The sequence below is a fragment of the Chiloscyllium punctatum genome, chromosome 26 (assembly GCF_047496795.1).
Source record: "Chiloscyllium punctatum isolate Juve2018m chromosome 26, sChiPun1.3, whole genome shotgun sequence".
NCBI classification, from domain to species: Eukaryota; Metazoa; Chordata; class Chondrichthyes; order Orectolobiformes; family Hemiscylliidae; genus Chiloscyllium; species Chiloscyllium punctatum.
Window position 1 is genome coordinate 29,254,445 of NC_092764.1, and position 12,850 is coordinate 29,267,294.

The 12,850-nt window shown below is 40.6% G+C and overlaps 1 protein-coding gene across 3 annotated transcripts in view; it reads right to left on the reverse strand.

Moving 5' to 3' along the window:
- Positions 1-12,850, reverse strand: part of dhx38 (DEAH (Asp-Glu-Ala-His) box polypeptide 38) — a 133,655-nt gene that overhangs the window by 22,641 nt on the left and 98,164 nt on the right. For all 3 annotated transcript variants that reach the window (XM_072595991.1, XM_072595992.1, XM_072595990.1), the window contains exons 25-26: positions 9,966-10,061; positions 8,745-8,866 (exon numbers count right to left, since the gene is read on the reverse strand). In XM_072595991.1, the coding sequence (XP_072452092.1) occupies positions 8,745-8,866; positions 9,966-10,061 (218 nt within the window). The remainder of the gene's footprint in view (positions 1-8,744; positions 8,867-9,965; positions 10,062-12,850) is intronic.

The window sequence follows — 12,850 nt, forward strand, 5'->3', positions numbered from 1 at the left end:
TCTTCCATAGTACACAAGACATATTTAAACCTGAGGTATCCTTCATTTCTAAAGAATAAACAGAATATCTCACCAATGACAGTAAGTTCCAAACATTTTTTCATCCATAGAAAAGATGATCATCACTCATGTGTTGCCAGTGTGTGAAGAAAACAAGAGCTCACTGCCAATTCTTTCCATGCAAATTAATGTCTTTGGGAACATAGCAGCAAGCCATTTAGCCCATCAAGCCTACCCTATCATTCAATATTATCATAATCATTCAAACACTTCAATGCATTTTCTTCAACCCATAACCCTGAAAGCCATTGTTAATTAGAAATCTATCAGTTTCGATGGAGTGTGAACTATGAGGAAGATACAGAGATACTACAGTTTGATTTGAACAAGTTGAATGAGTGGGCAAATGTATGGCATAATGTGAATAGTTCAGGTGCGGTCTACCAAGCCTCTATATAACTGAAGCAAGACGTCAATACTCCTGACCTCAAATCCTCTGGCAACAAAGTCTAACATTTTATCAGCCTTCCTAGTAGCGTACTACATCTACATATTAGCCTTCAATGCCTTATCAACAAAGACCCAGATTCCTTTGCACATCAACACTTTCCAACAAGCAATACTTTGCACATCTGTTTCTTCCAACAAAGTAGATAATCTTAAGTTTTTCCACATTATATTTGCCATTTAAATTGACACATCCTTCCAAAGTTATTACTAGGATAAAAGAAAGATGTTACAATTAACATTTTAACTATATGGAATGCAAACATCAAACTAATGTTAAATGTTATGGTGTTTCAGGGAGTGTTTTCATTCTTCGTTTAAAATGATCTTCTACTCCATAAAGAACTGCAATGGTTTGATCATTGATCAGTAGCATGCAATTTTGTGCAATTAACTTCCTGTCTGCACGATCAAAGTGCTCAGCAGAAACAGCAACTTTCTCCACAAGAAATCAACCTGGATTGTGTGTGTGCTTTCAGTGGCAAGATTAAAAACAGTAGCAAATATTCTGGGATATATCAGCTATAGATTGTTTTGATGTAATACTTCTATGATACAGAACAGACAGCCAGACCAAATCAGCGTTTCTGGTACTTCTGTATTCACAACAGAGTAAAATTAAAACTGTTAAAGGCACCCAATAGTTACTCCAATAGTTCCTAGCCAAACTTTGAACTAACCAATCCTGACTTGGCAAATAATTCATTCCAGACACCAGTTTAGTATCTGAATCAAAAGGCTTAATTTATTAAATACACCACTTTAGGAGATGAAAACTAAAAGGTTTTCTATGCTAAAAACCCAAAATATTTTTTTCAGCCCACATTCACACAAAAGACAGACAAACAAACACCTACAGTTAAGGGATAAATAAAAGAAAGCAATCAAACTGGCTAGATTACTTAAATGGCTTTCATGATACATTGTTTCATAGGCACAGATGTGGACTCCTTGTTTGCTTTTCTGAAAATGTTCATAAGGGTCACCTTGGCTTCACTCAGGTAAAGTCAGTAATATTTCTAACTTGGCTTTGGGCTTCCAAAGATTGCTGAGGGAGATGAGGCAGGTAACTTTCAAATCTTCATGCTGTGTCCACAGCAGCTAAACACTTCTCAGAAAACTCAACTCTGGTCCTGTGCCTGAGACACCGAACATATTTTCCAAGGTCTCAAGTACCATTCAAATTAGCCATCTGCTTGAATATTCGGTCTCTTTTCATTGTAATCAATTCCCAGGTGCCCATCTCATTAATGGCCAACTTATGCTATCTGTTTGAACATAAAGCTCTTCCTGGGGTTGCAGTGTCTAAAGGAGCTATTTTAGCCAAGAATCAGCCTCCAAGTAACCTTCAGGCTGTTGATTTGTTCTTTTCCAAAGTCCACAAGTTATCTGGCGTCTCAGTCAGTCATAGAGCACAGAAACAGACCCTTCGGTCCAATTCGTCCATGCCAACCAGATACCTTAAATTAATCTAGTCCCGTTTGCCAGTATTTGGCCCATATCTCTCTCAACCCTTTCTATTTATATACACATCCAGATGCCTTTTAAATGTTGTAATTGTACCAGCTTCCATTCACTTCCACTGGCAGCTTATTCCATACATGCACCACTCACTGCGTGAAAAAGTTGCCCTTTACACCCCCTTTTAATCTTTCCCTTCTCATTTTAAACCAATGCCCTCTAGCTTTGGACTCCCCAACCCTGGGGAAAGACCTTGTCTATTTACCCTATCCATGCCTCTCATGATTTTATAACCTCTGTAAGATCACCCCTCAGCCTCCGACTCTCCAGAAAAAACAGCCCTAGCCTATTCAGCCTCTCCCGCCTCTCCCTATAGCTCAAACCCTCCAGCCCTGGCAACATCCTTATAAATCTTTTCTGAACCTTTCCATGTTTCACAATATCCTTCCTATAGCAGGGATACCAAAACTGAATGTAGTACTCCAAATGGTGGCCGAACCAATATCTTGTACAGCCGCATGACCTCACAACTCTTGTACGCAATGCACTGACCAAAAAGGGAAGCATACCAAACACCTTTGTCACTACTCGATTAGTGGTGCTGGAAGAGCACAGCAGTTCAGGCAGCATCCAACGAGCAGCGAAATCGACGTTTCGGGCAAAAGCCCTTCATCAGGACTGATGAAGGGCTTTTGCCCGAAACGTCGATTTCGCTGCTCGTTGGATGCTGCCTGAACTGCTGTGCTCTTCCAGCACCACTAATCCAGTATTTGCTTTCCAGCATCTGCAGTCATTGTTTTTACCTTTGTCACTATCCCATCTACTTGGGACTTCACTTTCAAGGAATTATGAACCAGCATTCCAAGGTCTCTTTGTTCAGCAACACTCCCTAGGACCTTAGCATTCAATGTATAAGTCCTGCCCTAAGTACCATTCAGTGCATAAGTCCTGCTCTAAGTACTGCACCTCACATTTATCTAAATTAAACTTCATCTGCCACTCCTCACCCAAATGGCCCATCTGAGCAAGATTCCCTTGTACACTAAGGCAGCCTTCTTCGCCGTACATTATCCTTCCAATTATGGTGTCATCTGCAAACTATATCTCCTATGTTCACATCCAAATCATTTGTATAAATCATGAAAGGCAGTGGATCAAGCACCGATCCTTGTGGCACACCTCTAGTTACAGGCCTCCAGTCTGAAAAGCAATTCTCCAGCACCACCCTTGTCTTCTACCTTCTAGCCAGTTCTGTACCCAAATGGCTAGTTCTCCCTGTATTCCATGTGATCTAATCCTGCTAACCAGTCTACCACAAAGAACCTTGTCAAACACTTCACTGAAGTACATAAAGATCATGTCCACCACTCTGCCCTCATCAATGTATTTGTTACTTCTTCAAAAACTTAATTAAGTTGCAAGATTTCCCACACACAAATCCATGTTAACAATCCTTAATCAGACTTTGCCTTTCCAAATACATATAAATCCTGCCCCTCAGGATTCCCTCCAACAACTTGCCCATCGCCAATGTCAGGCTTACTGGTCTACAGTTCCCTGGCTTTTCTTTACCACCTTTCTTAAATAGTGGTAACACGTTAGCCAACCTCCAGTCTTCCAGCACCTCACCTATGGCTATTGATGATACAAATAACTCAGCAACTGGCCCAGTAATCACTTCCCTAACTTCCCACAGAATTTTAGTGAATACCTAATCAGGTCCTGGGGATTCATCATCTTTGTGTTTTAACCTGTCCAGCACCACCTCCTCTGCAATATGGACATTTTTCAAGATACTTGTTTGAAGTCACATGACAGCAGGTGACTTCACCTGATGATGGATCGGTGCTCCAAAAGCTTGTGGTTTCAAATAAACTTGTTGGACCAATACCTGGTGTCATGTGACTTCTGACTCAGTCCATCCCAGTCCAACACCAGCACCTCCACATTTTAGCAAATGTTAGCAAGGGTTTCAGAGTGATTTCAAAGTGCTTGAAATTTTCCTTCCTTTTCCTATGGTGCAAACAACTAGTTTCCTACCTACATTTAGTAGCACTGTTGACATGAGAAACTTGTTTATTTTCTGAACAATATCATCAATACGCTATGCTTTGCAAAATAAATACTATGAGTAAGTGAGGCCTGCAGATGCTGGAGTTTCAGAGTCAAAGATTGCGGTGCTGGCAAAGCACAGTCAGTCTGACAGCATCCAAGAGCAGGAGAATTGACGTTTCAAGCATAAGCTCTTCATCAGAAATGAGGCTGTTTTGCTGAGAAAGATCCAATAAATCTTCGAGAACTATCCCAGATCCAAGTGACTAGGGAGAATAAGGAGTTGAGGGGTAGAAAGAAGGTTATACTGGAGAAATGAGTGTAGCCTAAAGTTAATAAGATCCCAGGAACTGAAGTTACAAACCAGAGCATTGAAAGGGTGGTTATGGAGCTAGCAGATTGATTGATCATCCAAAATTCTACACATTCTGAAATAATTCCAACAGATTGGAAACTAGCAAATGTTACCCCACTATTTAAGAAGGGAGCAAGAGAACAAAAGAAAAGAGAATTACAGACTTCTGAGTCGTTGTAAAAATATTGGAAACTTTATTAAAGGATGTGATAAATGAACATTTGGCTGATAACAATATGATTGGGCATAGTCAGCATGGATTTGCAAATGGGACATCACGTTTGAAGAACTTAGATGGTTTCTTTTACCGATGTTACCAAAAACATTGATAAAGCAGTGTCATGTATATGTACGTTTAGATGGCTTTTGATAGTTGGTTAATAAAATTAAAACACATGGGATAGGAAGTAGTGTACTGATTGGCCAACAGGTAGAAAATAGCGAGTAGGAATAAACATGGCATTCTCGCATTAGCAGGCTGTGACTATTGCAGTAATGCAAGAGATGATACAGAGCTAAGCAAGAATGTGTGTAAACATGGAAGATATAAAGCAGTTCCAAGAGGTTTGGAATATGACACATGGAACATGAGGAAAATGCAGAGTTATCCACTTTGGTAGGAGGTACAGATATGCAGAGTATTTCTTAAATGGTTAGAGGTTGGAAAGTGTAGATATACAAAAGGCACCTAGATGTCTTTGTCAACAAATCCCTGAGGCTAACATTCAGGTACAGCAATTATGACTCCTTAACAGGGGGATCATCTCAACTGTTGCTTTCGCTGACTACCCCTTGAAATATTTTGTAGGATTCAATGAGATCACCTCTCATTCTTTGAAGCTCCATAGAATATGGGGCCAGTTTGCCCAATATCTTCTCCATAGGACAATTCTACCATCCCAAGAACAAGTCTAGATCTCACTGTATTCCCTCTATGGCAATAACATCTTTCCTGAGATAAAGAGACCAGAACCGCACATGGTACTTGCAAATGTGATCTAACCGAATTTCTAACAATTGAAGCACAATTTCATTACACCAGTGCAGGTTGTTCTGCTGTAATGCACCTTTTTTTAATATAAATTCGCTGTCACGTGATTGGCAAATTGGGGACACAGTTTCTAAAGCGTGAACTTTTAAAGCATGTGTTGGCTGCATTGCGATTACATCGCCAACACTTTAAGCGCTGTTTCTAAAGTGCAATTTTTCTATCATGGAGGGTTGCACAAGAATGCAACCATGATGTTATAGAAAAACTACTCAAATCCTTTTTTCAATAAAGACTGGTTTGTGATGCAGAGTGACGCCACAGCATGGGCTCAATTCCTGCATTGGCTGAAGTTAATCAAAGGATTTTCTCAAACTCTCCCCTCACCTGATGTCAGCTCAAACTTAATAACTCTAGTAAGAAAGCAGCTCTATGGTAGGTAAGACTATGGTGACTTTAGTTTACTTCACTTTAATGTAGATCATGGAAATCTAGTCTGCACATTCTCATGAAAATTCTGAAATTCCCCTTATCCCACTATCCTTTCAAAACTATTTGTTAAAGAATAACTAATGTGCAAATAGCTCTAGGCAACTAGGCCAAGTGCCTTTACAGAAGAAGAACTAGTGAGTGTCATAACAGCATTCAAAAAGGAACAGGATTATGCCGTGTGGCCCCTCAAGCCTGTTCTGCTAACAGCCAATGGGGAACTTCAAACCAGCGTCTACAGGAAAGCAACACATACGGGCCAAATATTGAACTACAGAAGCAATCATCCCAACATCTACAAACGAAGTTGCATCAAAACAATATTTTAACAAGCCAACACACACTGCAACACAGAGGAACTACGCAGAGCAGAGGAAAATCAACTATACCGTGTATTCAAAAAGAATGGGTACCCAATGAACACAGTCCGCCGATTTCTCAGCAACAAAACCCAAACAAACACGTCCGGAAACCCTGGCCACTCTCCCCTACATAAAAAGATATCTCGGAAAAGACTGCCAGACTACTCAGACCCCTTGGCATCGTGGTGGTCCACAAACACACCAATACACTGAAACAGCAGCTAATGAACTTGAAAGACCCTATACAGACAACAAGCAGAACTAATGTCATTTACAAAGTACTGTGCAAGAACTGTAACAAACACTACATTGGACAAACAGGCAGAAAACTAGCCACTAGGATACATGGACATCAACACAAAAAGACGTGACCCTCTCTCACAAGTATCCTAATATACAGACGAGGAAGGTCACCACTTCGACTGGGACAACACATCTATCCTAGGATAAGCCAAACAAAGACACGCACAATAATTCCTAGAGGTACGGCATTCCAACCAGAACTCTATCAACAAACACATCGAGTTGGACCCCATCTACCACCCCCTGAGAAAGAGGAAGTGACTTCACCACAGGAAATGACATCACCAACCCAAATAAACCCAAACATATATGCAGAAAGCAGGACTTATCAGCAGTGCATTGCCTGAGGCCCACTGAAGATGTTACCTACTAGGGTGATGAAACCTCTGGAAATGAACCTTCCAGCTCAGCGAGCAAACCTACATCCACGTACTACCTCCAACACCATGTTTGTTCTTATGGCTGAGGTAAGTGATAGGTGCAACAGCCAAGACAATTGTTAAAGTTGAAGCAGAAACTAGATACAAATCTGCAGAAAGCTGACTATCAAGGTTTATGCAGTACATATAGTAAGTTTAGAATCCAAGGTAAAAATTTAGAGTCAAGTCATGTGAAATGTTGCAAATTCCTAAAACAAACAGATGAAAAGTTTAAAAACAGGACGTAAGAAGTAGTGAAGCATTATAAGACAATTTGTTTGAAATTCAAATTGAAAATGTTATCGCTGAGCTAAATTAGTAGTTTTGTTTCAGAGTATAGATTCAAATCCCACTTCAGAACTTGATCAACTATTCTGTCACAGAACTGTGGTCTAATACTGAGGTTGTGCTGTGTTGTCAGTTGAGGCAACTCTCAAATGAGATTACACAATTAAAATAAAGATCCCATGAAGCTAGTCATAGAGAGACAGAGACTTTTTCTCAACATTTATCTCTCAACGAATGTCATCAAAACCAGATATACCAAAGACTTCACTGAATTCTTAAAGCTCAAGAGGATGACATTCGATCTACTGTGATTGCACCAACTCGATACATGGACATTGTTAACTAGTGCCAATATCTTACTTTTTTCCCCATACATCTGCACATTACTTTTAACCAAATAATTATCCAACGCCCTCTTCAATTCCTCAATTGAACCTGTGTCCATCACAGTTCCTGGCAGTACATTCCATACCCTAACTACTTGCTGTGTGACAGTGTTTTTCTCACTTCACCCTTCCTTCTTTTGTAGATCACTTTAAGTCCAGACCCTCTTTTTCTTGTTTTTAAGAGTGGGAACAGTTTCTCCCTATATTAACAATTCTCATGATTTTGAAAATCGTTATTAGATCTTATCTAAATTTGCTGCTCATGGGATCTCTTTCGAGATAAACTGACTTGTTTTTACACTAAACTGCACTTTAAAAAATTCTTATACTTTACAAAGTATTTAGAGATGTACTGAATACCTGGAGGGCGCCATGTAAATTCAATTAAATATTACAACACAAAGCAGATTTCTTACTGATCCTTGGAATATTACAACCACAAATGTCTGAGAGTTCAAAAGTACGTGAGTATTAATGAAACTGTGGTGCCCTCTGTTGATCATACAGCTGAAAACTAAGAGACAGAATTATAGTGCAATTCTTTTCCTAGACAGCTGTATTCAGTGAAAACATAAAATTCCAAAAGGCATACAATCAAAATCGAGAAAATCTACACTAGATGTGCTAACAGTATAGCTGATTGCATTTCTTCATAGGCAGTAAATTCTCAAGCTTATCCAAATTCTGAAGCTCACATATAAATTCTTGTCTTTTGACTTTTCTTCTTGTCATCCTTTTCTAAATCTATTTTGAAAATGTTGACAAATGAATCTAGTATTTAAGTCAGAACAACAATTTTAAGCTGACAGATCAGAGAGAAAGAGGATCACTCGAACAGTTACACAAAAATCATACCTCTCCCCATTAAAAATCCTTGCACAAATTTTGAACTAACATTACACAGTATTCCTGTTTTAATGTTTCTGGTATAGATTGATAAACATTTTATGATGAAATGAGGCAGCATTGCTGTGCACATTACTGGGTGACATCATTTTTTAATGGAGAATATAATGAATGTTTCATGGATGGCTAGTCCTTTAAAGCTTACAGACATGTTCAGTATTTTAAAAAATATAAAGTGATGCAAATTCAACAGAATGTTTTAGGGATTACTACAAAAATGATCCATACCTTGCACTATTTAGAATATGTTTTTTCTCTTGTTCCTCCTTGCGTGCCCGTAGTTGCTCCTGTGCCATAGCCATTTCTTCTTCCATAGAAGACAATTCTTCTTTGGCACGACGACGATTTTCCTATTGAAAATCATCAAACTGCATGATAATTCAAGAAGCATACTGAATTACAACGCTCTCCAATGTATTATCTTCTACCGGTCTCTGGAGAATAAATATACAGCATCTCCCACTTCAACAGCTTGCTGACAACAGCATGAATTGTACACTGAACGGGAAGCAGATTACAATTTTTTCAATTTATTTTGGAGACATAATGAATCAATACTGTATGGTTCTTTGATTTCCTCAATTTCACTTTGGGAAGTTCGTTATTTCTGGCATATTGGTTTGAAGATGGTGGTGGATGGTAGGGAGGAGAACTTAATATGAAAGCTGCAAATCTTCCCATTATTCAAAGTTAGACATTTTGCTCCATTCACAGAATCTATTCAAAACTAATGTAGTAAGTGGCCTTCTCAGCAGTTGAAGCAAGCAGCAATGTAGCTTAACATAGAATCTGTGTCTTTCTGCATCTCAGTCATACTCAAACTGCTCTTCAGTGACCTTTAAATCGTTTAAGTAATATATTGAAAACTTTGGAACAAGCTTCACCCTCGTTTAAATACAAGTTTGAACGTAGCCACTTAGTAACCAAAAAACCATTACCCTGAACATTACAATTCAGAGAATACTGGTTCCTATACAAATCAAATGGATACAACACAAAAAAAAAGGAATTCATCTCATTTCCAATACAATTACTACCTATCAGGGCTCAGTCAGCTGGTTTGGAATGCAGAAGGATGCCAACACATGGGTTCAATTTTTGCACTGACTGAAGTTACCCATGAAGGACTCTTCTTCTCAACCTCTCCCCTCGCCTAAGATGTGGTGAGCCTAAGATTAAATCACAACCAGTCATCTCTCTTTCATGAGAGAGCAGCCCCATGGTCAGGCAGTACTATGGCGACTTTACCTTTACTAGCTCCTACTTGACTAATATATTGGCAGCATACTCTAGTGCAGATTTGTCATTTAATATCCCAGCTTTGTTCTTTGCCTCCACAAGATTATCATTTGTGCCTAATATCTCCACTCTTATTTTGACTACTGCAGATGCTGGTGTAAAGGCCGACCTTTGAAAAAGTCAAGTTATTATGCAGTTGAACTACCTTACCTGTCGAGTTTTACCAGCTTGCTTGACACTGTAAAACATTGGTCCAAGTTCAGCAAGCCACTCTCCATCCACTGCAGTAACACACTGCATGTACTCCTGAGAAATAGAACATAGAACATTACAGCGCTGTACAGGTCCTTTGGCCCTCAATGTTGCACCAACCTGTAAGACTGATATGAAGCCTACCTAACCTACACTATTCTATTTGCATCCATACATTTATCCAATGACCATTTAAATGTCCTTAAATTTAGCAAATTTACTACTGATGCAGACAGGGTGTTCCATGCCCCTACTCTGAGTAAAGAAATTACCTCTGACATCTGTCCTATATCTATCACCCCTCAATTTAAAGATATGTCCCCTTTGCTCGTCATCACCATCTCAGGAAAAAAGCTTTCACTGTCCACCCTATCTAACCCTTCATTTATCATATAATGTCTCAATTAAATCACCTCTCAACCTTCTTCTCTCTAATGAAAACATCAAGTCCCTCAGCTTTTCCTTGTAAGACCTTCCCTCCATACCAGGCAACATCCTAGTAAATCTCCTCTGAACCCTTTCCAACGCTTCCACATCTTTTTTTTTAATATAGATTAGATTAATTCCCAACAGTGTGGAAACAGGCCCTTCGGCCTAACTAGTCCACACCGACTCTCCGAAGAGTAACCCACCCAGACCTATTTCCCTCTGACTAATGCACCTACAACTATGGGCAATTTAGCATGGCCAATTCCCCTATCCTGCACATCTTTGGATTGTGGGAGGAAACCGGAGCTCTCAGAAGAAATACACGGAGACATGGGGAGAATATGCAAACTAAACACAGGCAGTCGCCTGAGGCTGGAATTGAACCTGGGACCCTGGTGCTGTGAGGCAGCAGTGCTAACCACTGAACCACCATGCCGCCCCTTTCCTATAATGCAGTGACCAGAACTATGCGCAATACTCCAAGTGCAGCCACACCAGAGTTTTGTACAGCTGCAACATGACCTCATGGCTCAGAAACTCAATCCCTCTACCAATAAAAGCTAACACATCGTATGCTTTCTTAAAACCCTGTCAACCTGGGTGGCAACTTTTAGGGATCTGTGTACATGCACACCAAGATCTCTCTGCTCATCTACACTATCAAGAATCTTAGAATTAGCCCAGTACTCTTTATTCCTGTTGCTGCTTCCAAAGTGAATCACCCTACACTTTTCCACATTAAACTTTATTTGCCACCACTCAGCCCAGCTCTGCAGTTTATCTGTGTCCCTCTGTACCTACAACATCCTTCAGCACTGTCCACAGCTCCGACCTTATTGTCATCTGCAAATTTACTATCCCATTCTTCTTCACCCTCATCCAGGTCATTTATAAAAATGACAAACTGCAGTGGCCCCAAAACAGCTCCGTGCAGTACACCACCAGTAACTGAACTCCAGGATGAACATTTCCCATTAATCACCATCCTCTGTCTTCTTTCAGCTAGCCAATTTCTGATCCAAACCACTAAATCACCCTCAATCCCATGCTTCCATATTTTGTGCAATAGTTTACTGTGGAGAACCTCATCAAACGCCTTACTGAAATCCATATGTACCACATCAACTGCTTTACTCTCATCCACCTGTTTGGTTACCTTCTCAAAGAACCCAATAACGCACAAAACCGTGTTGACTATCCCCAATCAACTTATTCTTTTCTACATGATTATATATCCTATCTCTTATAACACTTTACCCACAACTGAAGTAAGGCTCATTGGTCTATAATTATCAGGGTTATCTCTACTCCCCTTCTTGAACAAGGGGACAATATTTGCTAGCCTCCAGTCTTCTGGCACTACTCTTGTAGGCAATGGCAACATAAAGATCAAAGCCAAAGACTCTGCAATCTTCTCCGTGCCTCCCACAGAATCCTAAATTAAATCCCATCTGGCCCAGGGGACTTACCTATCTTCACACTTTCCAGAATTGCTGAAACCTCCTCTTTGAGAACCTCAATCAGTCTAGTCTAGTTTAGTTGCCTATATCTCAGTATTCTGCTCGACAACATTGTCTTTTGCCAATATGAATACTGACAAAAAATATTCATTTAGCGCTTCCTTTATCTCCTTGGATTCCACGCACAACCTCCTACTACTGTGCTTGATTGACTCTAATCTTACTCTAGGAGAAAGTGAGGACTGCAGATGCTGGAGGTCAGAGCTTAAAAATATGTTGCTGGAAAAGCACAGCAGGTCAGGCAGCATCAAAGGAGCAGGAGAATCGACGTTTCGGGCATAAGCCCTTCTTCAGGAATGAGGAGGGTGTGCCAAGCAGGCTAAGATAAAAGGTAGGGAGGAGCGACTTGGGGGAGGGGCGTTGGGAATACAATAGGTGGAAGGAGGTTAAGGTGAGGGTGATAGGCCAGAGAGGGGGTGGGGGCGGAGAGGTTGGGAAGAAGATTGCAGGTCAAGAAGGCAGTGCCGAGGAGGTTGAACAGTTCATCCACTTTACTAACACCTTCCACCCCAACCTCAAATTTACCTGGACCGTCTCAGACGCCTCCCTCCCCTTCCTAGACCTCTCCATTTCTATCTTGGGCAACTGACTCAACATGGACGTTTACTATAAACCGACTGACTCCCACAGCCACCCAGATTACACCTCCTCCCACCCTGCCCCTGTAAAAACGCCATCCCATATTCCCAATTCCTTCACCTTCACTGCATCTGCTCCCAGGAGGACCAATTCCAATACCGAACAACCAAGATGGCCTCCTTCTACAAAGACTGCAATTTCCCCTCAGACGTGGTTGACGATGCTCTCCACCGCATCTCCTCCACTTCCCGCTCCTCCGCCCTTGAGCCCCTCCCCTCCAATCGCCACCAGGACAGAACCCCACTGGTCCTCACC